At 44.9% G+C, this 13,910-nt stretch overlaps 2 protein-coding genes and 1 long non-coding RNA gene across 3 annotated transcripts; all 3 read left to right on the top strand.

The window, feature by feature from the left end:
- Nucleotides 1–921: 921 nt before the first annotated feature.
- On the top strand, nucleotides 922–2,939 carry LOC120682082 (30S ribosomal protein S31, chloroplastic-like). Its single transcript, XM_039963833.1, has 3 exons — nucleotides 922–1,191; nucleotides 2,534–2,598; nucleotides 2,677–2,939. Exons 1-3 carry the CDS (start codon nucleotides 1,002–1,004, stop codon nucleotides 2,806–2,808), a joined length of 387 nt encoding a protein of 128 aa, XP_039819767.1. The 5' UTR covers nucleotides 922–1,001; the 3' UTR covers nucleotides 2,809–2,939.
- A 2,437-nt stretch (nucleotides 2,940–5,376) lies between these two features.
- LOC120682078 lies at nucleotides 5,377–6,628 on the top strand. The gene has a single exon (XM_039963829.1). It carries the CDS (start codon nucleotides 5,632–5,634, stop codon nucleotides 6,226–6,228), a length of 597 nt encoding a protein of 198 aa, XP_039819763.1. The 5' UTR covers nucleotides 5,377–5,631; the 3' UTR covers nucleotides 6,229–6,628.
- A 3,510-nt stretch (nucleotides 6,629–10,138) lies between these two features.
- Nucleotides 10,139–13,639, top strand: LOC120682090. Its single transcript, XR_005678217.1, has 4 exons — nucleotides 10,139–12,479; nucleotides 12,612–12,692; nucleotides 12,763–13,012; nucleotides 13,154–13,639. It is a non-coding gene; the product is annotated as an uncharacterized LOC120682090 (long non-coding RNA).
- The last annotated feature ends 271 nt before the right edge of the window (nucleotides 13,640–13,910 follow it).

Raw genomic sequence — 13,910 nt, 5'->3', positions numbered from 1 at the left:
ACATTTTTATAGTCCAATTATGGTTAAATTTTTATAGTCCAATTATGGATCTTTGTCTAGATAAATCTATAGATAAACCTAGATAAATCCAATGAGTATGAAATTTAATCATTAGCTCACCATCAAAATTTCACCATAGTTGGATTATAAAACTGTAGCTATGAACTAATTACTAAAAAGTATAAATTTAAAGTGATAGCAAAAAATTTATGGTAAAGTATACCATATCATATGTTCACCGTATAGATATACTCATGTGGGGTCCAATAAAATTAAATTTTTCATTTTTTGATTTTTCAATTATTCAGCCAATTAAAAGAAAAATAGAAAACCTGCCGATAGAAACAAGTAACTATAACTGAGGCATACATTGATTCAATGAGCATAAAATTTTTAGTATAGTTCGAGCATGTAATCATTAGCCCACTATAAAAATTTCACAATAATTGGACTATGGAACTGTAGCTATGAATTAATTATTGATAGTATACACTTAAAGCTACAGCAAAAACTTACTGCATAGATCTACTCATGTGGAGTCCAACAAAATTAGATTTTCTATTTATGATTTTTTGTGATTGATTGTTATTTTTTTAATATGCAATCGAAACAATTATAAAAGAAAAATAGAAAAATCATTGAGGAAAACAGACATGGAGGTCATGTGTCCGGTTTTAGAGAGACAAGAGAGCATTGTGTTCTGTTCTATAGATAAGGGAGAAAAAAAACAGACTTTTGCAATAGCTGCGGGAGGTAAAAAGCATTTTTTTTTCTAGAAATCTAAGAAGCATCACAGTGACGGCCCATAAGATCACTTGTGGCCCGTCTCAGCCCATCCTAGGAGTGGAGCCCGGCCTAGCTCAGCTCAGCCCGTTTCTCCCTCTGCGAGCCCAGCCCAAACACTGTCCTCTTTTTATTATCCTTATTATTATCCAACCTGATCCTTCCACCATTCCAGCACTCCTCTTCCCTGTGCCTGTGCGCTCGCTCCTCCCAGTGCCATGGCGCTGCTCGCCATCCAGGGCATGGCCATGTCCACCACCGCCCTTCCAATCCACCACCACGGCGCCGTCTCCTCCTCTGTCTCCACCTCCTCCTACGCGCTCACTGCCGCAACTGCCTCCCCCCGTGCCCGCGCCACCCTCGCCGTCGGCGCCGTCACGTCGGCTGCCGTCACTCCAGTTCTTGACGGTAAATTAAGCCCCTCACTGCCTGTTCGTTTGAGGTAGTCTCCTGTATGCACATTTCAAGAGCAATGCGTGGGCTGGCATTTGTGGAATTCTCAAGTTCAATTGGGGATGGATTGGAATGATGGATATTTTCCTTCTCTGTCTAAATTGTTCAAGTCGGAATCTGTCAATTGAGTTGAGTGGACTCCCTAGCGAAGGTAGGGTTTTTGTACCTTCGATCGGTCCAGCTGGATTAATTACTGATAAGATTGTTCAACAATATTGCGTATTCGAGAAAAAAAATAAGATTGTTCAACAATCGATATAAGGGGTTGTGGGTGATGTGTATGAACTAGAAACTACTACTAGTTTATCAAGCATTTTCCTATTAGTTGATACGTGCAAAATTATTTAATCAATGTTCACCTGATATGATGCCAGGAATGGGTGGTGAACAAGTCTTTAGCTTATTTTTTTTTATTTCCTCTGTGTAAGGTTTTGCTGGCCTCTGATGCCAATGACCTTGGAGCTTTTGCAAAAACTTGATTTCTGCTTTAGTACGAGATTTTGATATACACGGAATACGGATATACTTCAAACAAGATACTAGTAATTAGAAATTCAACTCAAATTATAAATTAATATCTAATGATGAAAAGCTGCTTCGGATTTTTGTTCTCTATCTGATTACAAGTACTGATGGTCCAGTGAACTAAACACTACTTCTAGTAATTTATTAAACATTTAGTCCTTCCATTTCCATTTGAATATATAAATGTAGTTTGACCCAATGCGATCTTTGATGCTTGGGCTGTCAACTTCTCCCATATCCTATTATCCATAGCAACAAAATCATAATAATAGGAAATAGCATTCAAATACGAATCTAATTGCATCAGAAAATTTACATGTTAGTAGACTGCTAGTTGCTCGAAGTTTATATTGTTTTAATCTTGAAATGTGTATGTGCCGTATAAAAAGTAATGGAGTGCTGGCAGATACAAATTTCTTGATGGTGTTTAAGGAATGGGTAGTAAACAAGTCAGTTAGGTTTAGCTTATTTTTCTTTTATCTCTATTTTTTAAAAGTTTTGGTATTCTCTGATGTGGTGATGCCACTTGCCTCAGACCTGTTGTAAAAAATCGCTTTCCGATTTAATACAAAGATGCATGTACTTCTAAGAAAATACTGGTATTCTGGTAATAAATCGGAAATTCAATTTAAGTTCTGAAATCACAATGGCAGAGTTCTCTATCTCCGACTACCAAAGGCCAACTGGGGCACAATCTTTTTGGCTTCTGATTATGTCAATATTGATGGCCCTATGAACTGAAGATTTGAACTTTATTTGCCCTTGCTCACAGTCTACTGTGGGAGAGGGGACAAGAAGACGAAAAGGGGCAAAAGGTTCAACCATTCATATGGCAATGTGAGTGCTCCAGTCCAGCATAATGTCTCCCATTTTTGTGCTGCAATCCTTATTTATTTAGCTGTCTGATTATTTCAGGCAAGGCCCCGCAACAAGAAGAAGGGAACTGGCCCACCACGCCTTTTTGCCCCTCCAGCACCGCCTAGGAAGGATCAGTTCGATGATGGGGAGATCATTCCGATTGAGATAGATGAAGACATCCTGGAATAGGTTGTCTGAATTTTGCTTTGATTTATTACTGTCCTAAGCTTAACTTGCCTAGCCTGTATGAAATACAATTACTTTGAAGTAATTATTCTCTCTTCTACATAATGCACATGCCTCCACATTTTCCTTGGTTAGTAATGAATCTACTGCATAGAGTTATTCCTTACACACTACCAGCTGCGGCGCACACTACATCAAACTTTGGTTAGTTGAGCTATCAGAACTGGGAAAATAGATTTGATCACTTGTTTTAGCTCTGCGTTAGCCACCTTAGCAACATGATTGGAAATTGTTTATGATAACTGGGAAAGCATGTCTGAAAAACAGCACATATATAAGTTATTGCTGTTACTGTTGCTGTATATCTTTCAGTTCAAGGATTGGGTTGTCTTGCCTTCACCTGCTGAATTACGGGCTATTATTCCACCGATGTTTCCAGGCAAGTATTGCCTTAGTGCAAAAATAAAGAAAAGAAAAGAGAACAAAACCAATTAGTCTTATTCTGTGATCAAGTTTGCCATGATGTGGTGAGTAACTGTTTGCTGTCGACTGAGCACTCAATCTTTGCAGATTCAGTGTTATCATCATCATCCAGTGAGTAACTGGTCCAAGATTTGTTTTCAACCATACTTTTATGTTGCGCTCCAAGAAAATAAGCAATAGCATTGTAGTTCATTAAATAATCAGTGCATTGCTTAGTACTAGTGTCTACTGGTCCAATATCTTCTGTATCCATTGCTGTTGGCCTAATTTTCTTGACTATGTCTCTCGTGAGCTATGGCTTGTCTTAGACAGCTAAATATGATCCTGACTAATTGTATTTTGTTCCTTTTCATTCACCTCAAAATATAATCCTGAGTTCCTGACTAGTATTTCAAGCAAAAGGAAAAAAAATACCAGTAATAAAAATGAAACCTGGTGTTGTTCCTCACTGAACTGCACATTGTGGCAAGAATTCCACCATTTTTCAAGGCACTTGCGGCATTATTTTCAAAATTCATATCAACTAAGATTTGTTGCAAGAACGATTTAACCATCCATACCAATATACCACCATATCAGTAAATAATGTCTGCATGTATAGGACATACTGCAGGGTTTGCAACGTTATATCGGATGCATCCCTTGAGATGTTGGACCAATTCTCTTTAAGGTCTTCGTGAGCCATATCATCTTTGTGAACTACGTATTTGCAGGATTACATATAATGTTTGGCTTCTGTTTTCCGTTCATTTTTTAAAACCAGGTGTCCTGTACATAACGACATATATATATTAACATCTTGATGAATCCTGTGCATATAATGTTCTGGGGGAAGTGCAGCCCATTCTTGTCTGAGGCTAAAGGTAACATTCAATTGGTACCTGAAAGAGCCTATATGAGCTAACTCAATGCTGAATTTATTGACTTCGGAACAAAAAATCTGAAGGTTCCCAAGATTGGAATTTTTTTCCTATGTCTGTTCAATGTACCCACCAAAAAAATCCTCTTTATACTATACGGGGCAGGAATAATATATTTTGGCCTATTCTGTTATGACATGGAGACTCGGGAGATAATATAAGCATATAATAATATGTTAGTATTTGTTTGTTGACAATTGATTGAGTATACAAACAAGGGAGATTATTGCCTCAGATGTTGCCTATTATTGTGCCACAATTAAGGGCAAATACCCATTTTTTTAGTGTACCACACATCAATCCTTTGTTGTAAAAAGAATGTTCTTCCCCCAGTAAATAAAGATCTCTTCAAGCATCTGCGTTGTAGGTATTTTGGAGGGACCAATCTTGATTCATAGTTTATCCTGTTCACAAGTATCCCTCCAATGATAGTTCCCCTATCCGGTGGATTGCTAATGGACAACCCATACGCCATGGACAGAAATCACTAGTCGCCAACCACCGGTTGTTGGCAGTGGCACGCAGCTATCAGAATCTGGATGGGACCACATCCATCCGTGCACCGTTTCCCGGGACTGGTCCTGATGAATAACCTGATCCTGGATCATCCGCGCCGCGCCTTTCAGGCTTGCCGCACCCGAAAGCTAGCTACTACTCGCACGTTCCGGGCAGCAGCTTTAAGTACGGATCAAGTATTGTTCCACCAGTGCACACATTATGCGAGGCATTATTATTGTTAATGGTATGGATTAATAGGACTGCGGTCGATGATCGGGTTTGATTTGGTTGATCTGACATGTCGACACCGTCTTGGGAAACCTTGTGGTTTTCATCTTTTAGGTTTGTTCAGTCATTGACTACGGCAATTTTAAGAAATGCAAACGTGTGGGCGTCCATCAACTAGTCTAGGGAAGTTGCATTGCTACTAGTGGAGCAGCCTTCAATTCTCTGAATTATATAGAGATTATTGTGGTTCATGGCCACAACATGCCTGATTTGTGTTGGACGAGCTTGACATTTTAGTACTTCATATGTTTCAAATTATAGATCATTTTAGTTTTTATAGATACATAACATTTGATATGCATCTAGATATATCTAAAGAAAATTAAAAACTCTACTAATTCAGGTATAACCGTAAAACCCCTGTACAAACACATGCCCACATGATCCTCAAAAGTTTAAGTCTAGTACGGAAATACTTAAACAAAACAGAGTAGTTAACCTACCCCAGAACATGATTGTTCCTTAACAACCTTTCTCCATCATCATTGACAAGAAACTTGTCAGCCCCATCACTCACTCACTCACTAACAGTAGCGGCATACTAGTAGGCATGCTCATACAGGGCGGCCCGGAAATTGGGCCAGAGAGCTAGTGGGCAACAAGCCGGCCGCCGGGAGCAGAGCAGCAGCCAGCAGCAATGCCGACGCTGCGGCGGCGCAACCCGGACGTGCCCGTGAAGGCGCTGGAGGGCATCGTGTCGGCCAACACCTTCTTAACGGTGGCCGTCTTCATCGGCATCACGGGCACCATCACGCCCTCCGCCACCATCCCGCCCGCGTGCGTCGCCGGCGACGACATCGCGCGCAACTTCTTCCTCTTCGAGATCCTCTCCTTCGGCTTCTACCTCCTCTCCAGCCTCGTCGCGCAGGGGATGAAGCTCGCCGTCACGCTCCTCGCCGCCGACGAGTTCTACGGCGACGGCGAGCAGAAGCCCCCGCCGTCCGACGACTGCGAGGAGATGCCGGCGTGGCGCGCCTCAGGGCCGCGGGAGCGCCGCCGCGCCGTGCTCAGGATCGCGCAGCCGATGATGCTGCTGGCGGCAGGGTGCTCCATCATGGGCACCTTCTTCCTGCTGCTCTCCATGGTGGACGCCATCCAGCTCAAGTTCGGCCTCGTCTCCTGCGGCATCCCGCTCGCCGTCGGCGCCACCTTCGCGCTCTCGGGGCTCGTCGTCGGCGGGCTGCTCTTCTACGGATCCACCGTCGCCTACGCCCTCACGTACTACCTGCCCTGAGTGCCGCCTGGCGCTCGATCTGCTTGCCTTCTGGGTTGGGGTTGGTCAGTTAATCGAGGAGCAGCTTCTTTTACCCTTTTCTTTCTTTCTTTCTTTCTTTCTTTCTTTCTTTCTTTCTTTACTTTATAAGAAGCAGTGAGTAATTATTAACAGTCGATTCTGGAATACATATATACCTGCAATACAAGAACAGGGTAGGTATACATGTTTCATGCTGCTTGCATCCAAAGGATAGTGACATTCTTAATTAGTGGCAAGGTTGCTGGCAACATGATTGTGTCTCATATAACTGTAAAAACTAGTCCCTCCGGTGTGGAGAAAACCTGACGTTTCTTTTGTGCTCCTCTTATGTGTAGGCTACTCTCGATGAAAGTTTTATGGAGAGTTTCATAGTATTAAATTGTATAGCACATTATCAATTTTGCTGACATAATGTGAGAGAGTTTTATGGGATGAGAGAGGAGTTTCGTCCGCATAAAACTCAGTTCACATAGTTAGCTAATTCTCAATCTCTAAGAGTCTTTCTAAATTTCATCATCTAAATTAATATTTGGAGAGTCTTTTACATAAAAATCGCTCTCTATATGTTTTCACTCTTCAAAAGTTTTTTTATATATTGAGTACACTCTAGAAAGTTATTTCCATTATCTATCTTTGACTAGCAAGAAATGAGGAATGCAGGATAGCTACATTTGGATAACCACTTAGAGAAGCTTTTGGGATATTTTTCTATCGAAATATCTATTCCTAGCAATAAGAAAAGATATAGAGAATCTTTTGGAGATGCTCTAAAGGATCCAATCCACCTTTTGTATTGTTTGTTTAAAAGAAACCCACTTCTTGGATTCAGCACTAGAGTTGGATGGTCGGAGAACTTGAAAATACACACACGCCACATTGCAAATTAATGTTCATATTAATGTTTAGTTCTTTATTAGTTAGTAGTGTTGAAAGGATTATTATCATTGGGTGCTACTCCATAAGAGCTACTCTAGTTGTGGCATGGACCCTTGAGACAAAGGAGATGGCATAGTTTGATTCTACTTTCAACGATGTAGACACACTGCTATAATATCTATTAACCGAGGCGGGCAAAATTTATTAACCGAGATGTTTTTGGCAACCGCCTCAGATCCAGGTCATGGTAAATGACCAATTTTCCGAGACGTTTTGCTGCCCGCCTCGGTTAATCAAATAAAAAATAAAAAAGAAGAGCCTACTGAGCCCATCACAGGCCCACCAAGCCCATCTGAGCTGCTGCGTCCGCCGCTGCACCGCTGCGCCGTCCATCCGCTGTGTGTCTGCTGTTGCTGCAATGGAAGGAGAGGAGGAACGGGAGGAGCGCCATGGAGGTGGAGAAGGCCAAGTGCGAGGGGACCGCCACGTCGCGTTCGTGCACACGCCGTGCACGCGGCCACGAAGGCGGCGGCGTTCCACGACGACCTCCTCGCGGCCGTGGCACGGTTTCTCTAGCACCCGCCGCCTGCCCCGTCCGCCGCGCTCGCCGCCCACCATGTTTGCCGCGTCCGCCGCCTGCCGCGCAGGCGGCGCGGCGCATCCGCCGCTGTTGCTGTGGAGAAGGAGGGGCTGCTCGAGGGTGGAAATGTGGAGAGAGGGAGGGGCGGCTAGGAGAAGGTGGAGAGCTATGAGGATGGAACCCTAACTCCAGTTTATATACTCCAAGCGGCATATCGGGTCGGGATGGGCTGTCTGGGCTCCGAGATGGGCATATATTATCCGAAGCGCGCCTTATAGCTCGTCCACCTCGTTTAATGTATTAATTGAGGCGTTTACATTAAAACAACCATCTCGGTTAATGTCTATTAACCAAGACGGACATTTTAAGGTGTCCACCTCTGTTAATCGATTTTGGGAGGCAATTTTTTGTAACCACTACGATTAAGAAAAAATGACTGCCTCAGTTAATCATAGGCATTAATCAAGACTGTTAATAAACGTGTCTGCCTCCGAGGCCATTTTTAAAGGTCGTGATTAATGTTTTTTTTAGTAGTGACATGGATTTCTGTCAGTCCCCACGCTCTCTCACACACACATCTTTTTTTTCTCCATCGATTATTCCCTATTGTCATTACGCGGCATCAAATTATGGTGAATTATTAAAAAAGAAAAAGAATCCAAATCCGCTTACTTCTATAATTTTCCAAATGGGCCAGGCCCCGTGTTGGTGTTTTACCATCGGGTTCTCTGAGGGGTATCCCGAGAAGAGTGGTTATGAGTAGAAACTCACCGAGATCAGAACGCGATGGTGCAAGGAACACAAGGATTCAGACAGGTTCAGGCCGCCGGAGCGTAATACCCTACGTCCTGTGTGGTGGTTTGTATTCCCTTAGGTGTTGTTCGATGCTTTGGAGGGGTCCCTGTCCGCCCTTATAAATCTTGGGGGGATCGGGTTACATGGAAAGTTCTAGCCGAGTACGTTTAGATTTCTACTCCGAGTAGGTCGGGTAGTTTCCATGTACTTCAGCTAGTTCTACTGTTGTACGAGTAGATACAAGGCGACGAGGGGTAGTCTATGTGCTATCACTCTTTTCGGAACATTCTGTGCCTATGAGCAGTCCCGTGACCCCGGGTCTGACAAGCCCCCGAGCTCTTCGTAGTTGTCGGTGTTTTACCGTCAGGTTCTCCGAGGGGTATCCCGAGGAGAGTGGTTATGAGTAGGGACTCGCCGAGATCAGAACGCGATGGTGCAAGGAACACAAGGATTTAGACAGGTTCAGGCCGCCGGAGCGTAATACCCTACATCCTGTGTGGTGGTTTGTATTCCCTCAAGTATTGTTCCATGTTTTGGAGGGGTCCTTGTTCGCTCTTATATAGTCTGGGGGAACATGGTTACACGGAAGTCCTAGTCGAGTTCTGTTAGGATTCTAGCCCGAGGGGTTCGTCTAGTTCCCTAGACCATCGATTGGTTCTACTCCTATTCGGGTAGATACAAAAGAGGTAGGGTATAACCGTGTACTACTCCCTGCTCTAGAATATTTCATCGTGATGAGTCCTGTCGCCCTAGGTCTGACAAGCCCCCGAGCTCTTCGTAGTCGAGTCATGCAGGCATCGAGTGCTTCTGAAAATGTCCGTCGGGTTCTTCGAGTAGTCTTCCGAGCGCTTCGAGTGCTCCTGGAGCAAGTCGTCCATCCTCGGAGTCCATCGGGTGCTTCGAGTAGTCTTCCGAGTGCTTCTTCGGCTGTATCGAGGCTATGAGGTGCTCAAGCCCCGAATCTGTCCTGATATATGGTGCGCGATGTACTCGCGCTCCATATGGAGTAGCCCCCGAGCCTTAGTTTGATTCGTTGAATCGGGCTGGGGATCAGTTCAGTCTTCTGGGTTCTTCTAGTGCTTGCAATATTTTAAAAAAAATGCCTTTTTATTATACGTGTCCCGCAGCCCCCGAGCCTTGAATTCAAATTTGTGATTTGGGGTTAAGGGTCTAGGAGATCGTATCATGTCCTCTGCGATCTTTCTGATATCATCCGGGATGCAGCGAATATTCTGAAAAGGTGGCAGTGCGGTGTACTGTTTACCCGTGGGTTCACGTGGCAAGTACTGCTTATAGAATCTTTTTTGTTTCGGTCGTGAGCCTCCCTGCCCTTGGTTGTCACGGGCTGAGCTGCGGCTCTGCTACTTCTTCTATTTAAGCGGGGTCTGTTGCGCTTGGGTATTCATTCTTGCAGTTGTAGCCATGGGTTCCAAGTGGAGTTCTTCATTGGAGAGTACTCGACCTCCTGATGAGGGTACTCGATTCATCCTTGTAGGTGCTAGAAGAGTGTTTGCAAGAAGCACAAACACTTGTTATCTCTCAGGCCGCCACTTTTGCTTCTCACATCGCAGCCATCCTGGTTGTCTTGATAGAGAGCTGGTGGAAGCCATGTCAGAAGCTTTTTTTTGGGTGGGAACTATGGTTGTCTCCCCCCCGATGGCCTCTGGAGAGATGGCATTGTTTTTGTTGCAAAACTTATCAGGGAGAAGAGCAGATGCAAGAAGAGGTTTTGTGATGTTCCTAACTACGCATATCTTCTTACAACAAGCATTTTCCTCCCTGAATGTATCTGGGTTACTCCCTTTTGGGAGTAACGGATTTTGTATCTTTGTATCAGCCCTTGGGTTGTCCCCTTTGTAGTTGAGATCGAGTGGTGAAACCATTGAGATTTTTGTATTTTCTTGTTTTGGAATGTAATCCTTGAAAGGAAATTTCCGTTATTTGCGTAGGTTCCGCTTCTTCTGTGGGAAGGTCAGGAATTTTCTTGCTGAAATAATTCTAGAACTGGTGCGTGACCTTTGAACTTCTTGTTATTTACCGTACTGCCATGGGGTGTCCTTATTTAACTGTTCGAGTAGATGTAGGTTTAGCACGCTTCCTTAACCTCTTCCGCCGCCGCCAAAAAACTCATCTGCTCTTCGCCTCCAAGTGCCACAGGAAACTAGCCACCGCTAGCCCCTAAGCGTGAAGCAAGAGAGAATCTGTTTTTCTCTGTTCCCATGGCGCCGAAGAAATCCGCTGCGAAAGGAAAGGCGAGCGGCGCTGCCGAGGACGGGGCGGAGGTCCAAGAGTGGAAGTCGAGTAAGTGTACCGACTCCCATCTTTTGAACCTAGTAGAGAGTCACCTTCTTCAGCCTCGGAGCGTGATCCATTGGAGACGTTCGGATGGGGAGTCTTTTCCTCATGAAGGGGGAAACGAATCTGTCGTTTTCCTTCCTCATGTTCTTTGGGGCCTCAGTTTTCCCATTTCTGATTTCTCCCGAGGCCTTCTTCATCATTGGGGGGTTCAGGTGCATCATCTGACCCCTAACTCTATTCTTCACATCTCGATCTTTGTTCATCTGTGTGAAGCCTTTCTGGGGATTGAGCCCCACTTTGATCTTTTCCAGTATTTCTTTCGTTTGAAACCCCAGCCTAGCGAATCGAAGATAGATGTTGTTGGGGGTGCTGGGTTACAGTTTCGTCAGGGGAAGAAACCCCAATACATCTCCTATGAGTTGAGTGACAAGGTCATCGACTGGAAGGAGATGTGGTTTTACGTTAGGAATCTTCTTCTCTTCCCTTGCGTACTCCTGGTCTCCCTGTGAAGAGACCAAGTTGGAATTCCAGGGGTGGCAATGTAGATCATGTCAATTTTCTCCTTGGAGAAATCGAGAAGGTGAAGGCGGATCACCGGGTCTGCGGTGCTTCTGTGATTGCGCATTGGTCAATGCGGAGGATCCAGCCGCTACAGCGACGGGTACATTTGGGCTTTCAGTATATGGGAGGAACGGATCCTTCCCGTTATAGCCGATCCAAGATTACTGAGGATGATCTGAAGGATCGAGTGATGCAATTGCTGAAGAACATGGCTGGTACGGCCAATATTGCTAGGACTTTCAGTGCTGGTAGACGTCCTCGGGAGGTATTGCTTTGTGTAGAAGCATGTAGTTTCAGTCGAGTACTTTTGTCGTGTAGTCGAGTTGATCTGGTGTCTTTCGTGCAGATTAATCCCGAAAACTATCAAAGTAGGCCTCCGCTGCCGGAAGATGTGCCTTTGGCGCATACTGACTCAAGTGTGCATCTGACTCCTTTTGTCTTGTATTTTGGTTCGAATTGACCGTTGGATCCTCGATTGATTACAGTTGTATCTTCTTTTGTAGGTCCGTCGGCCAGTCGGACGGCGTCTGATGTCCAGGGCCGGACAGCGGACGAGCCGGCAGTTGAGTCTACGAGGACTTGGAAGCAGAGCGCCACTTCTGCTGGGAGTAGTGACAGGTGAGTACGGGTTGTTACTTTTTTGAGGTGTTGCGTTTGATCTTGATGTCTTTTCCTCTTCTTAGGCCTCCTTCTCCCTCCAAGAGGCAGGCGGTGAGCTCCATTGTGAGCCCCATTGTCGTGACTCTTTTTGCGCCGGCTGAGTCCGGTGGGAGTGGCTCTGCCAAGGGGCAGAGTGCTTCGGGGCTGAGTATGGTCCCGAAATTTACTAAGCCAAAGAAATTTGTGCTTAAACACTCCTCTCAGTAAGTGTAATTGTTGATCGACTGATTTGCCTTCTTTGATTTTGTGATTGAAGTGTTGAGTACTTCTTTTCGTAGCAATCTAGAAGCCCTTGGGATTGATGAGTCGGAGAAGGGAATTTTTGGTTCCCTTAAGAACATTGCCCAGTTGCCTCTTGGTTCGCCGAAGAAGGATGATCGGGTGGCTGATTCCGCTGCTAGAATGGCGGAAAACCTAGTCACCGAGGAGGCAGAGAAGAATTCTCCGGTCACTGGCACTGGTGAGTGGCTTTCTGTGGTCGACTGGTTTTTCCGTCGAGCTCTTGCTAATGTCTTTGAATTTTTTAGATAAATAGATGGAGGATCAACTGAAGAGTTCTTTGGTTGTTGCCAATGTTGATCCATCCTTGCAGGAGGTGCCGCGGCGGGAGAAGTTGGCCGAGGGGTCTATTGCTGTTGCCCAGGGGATTTTGGGCTGCCATTCCTCTCTTGTTGTAAGTGTCTTTTTGTACTTGAGTAGTTGAGTTTGTCGAGTACTCTGTTTTGACTTCGTTTTGTTGGCAGGATCTGGCCAAGCAAGTGGTTGAGCAAGCCGAGTTCCTTCGGCGGACCGGCGAGGATCTCCAGTTGACGGGTGACCAAGCGCTGCAGCTTGAGAGGATCGCTGCTCTTGAGAGGTCTTCTCGGGAGCAGTCGGAAAAGATCAAGCTCTTGGAGGCCCGGGTGGAGGCTTTGGAGCAGGATAATTCTACTCTGAAAGACAAGGCCTCCAAGCTGTAGGAGAAGGCCAAGGCTGCTGCCAAGGAGAAGAAAGGTATTCTTTTCCTTTTTTTATGCTTGTCCTTCGAGTGGTTTTCTTCTGTGCTCATGTTTTGCTTGCTTTGGCAGAGCTTAAAAGCTTATTGTTGAAAAGGGATGAAGACTGATCTTAAAAATATTATGTATCATCACGCAGATGCTGTGGAAAAGCTGACAAAATCAAGGCTGACGATGATAAACAGATGATCGGTGATATGAAGCAGATCAGGGAGCTATCCCAGCAGTTGGCTGATCTTGAGGTGGCGGCCAAAGTAGTCGTCGACATGGTGGAGGACGAGGGAGCTGCCGAGAAAAGTCTGCTGGAGCGTCTTCGTGAAGCCCCTCAGTGACTTAGTAGCTTTTTCTCCGACACTTCTAGGGAGTACTTAGCCCATGCCTTAGGATTAGTCAAATCCTTTCTTCCTTCCGCGAACTTGGCCCTTATTGGTGATGGGGTGGCCGTTGGCTGCTCAGAGGAGAGATTCTCTGAGTATGTTGTGGAGATGAAACCCATTGCTGATAGGGTTATAAGTGGCTTGGAGCCTGCGCTAGAGGCTTGAACAATTGTTTGTAATATTCCTTTGGCTTTTGTGTGGACGGGTGTCCATTGCAGTACTTTTGTCATTCTGATGTATAGTACTTTCTTTTGAGTTGACGGCCGATTGGCTGGTTTGCACTTATCATTGGCTGTCTTGATCTGTTTCTATGAGCACTGTGGTAGTCGATTTTCTTGTGTCATAGTTGGTCGAGTACCGTAGTAGTCGAGGTTTTTTATCATCTCGTGGACGGATGAACCCTCTTTGTCGAGGACTATAGTAATCGATAGGTCTTCATTTTCTAGTGTGATGACTCCCTTGATTGGGGTCCTTTTGGGTCGAGTACGTAGAAATCGACTGGTTACCATCTCGTGGATG

This window comes from Panicum virgatum, chromosome 7N (assembly GCF_016808335.1).
Source record: "Panicum virgatum strain AP13 chromosome 7N, P.virgatum_v5, whole genome shotgun sequence".
Classification (NCBI taxonomy): domain Eukaryota; kingdom Viridiplantae; phylum Streptophyta; class Magnoliopsida; order Poales; family Poaceae; genus Panicum; species Panicum virgatum.
This window is presented reverse-complemented; position numbering and strand designations above follow the sequence as displayed.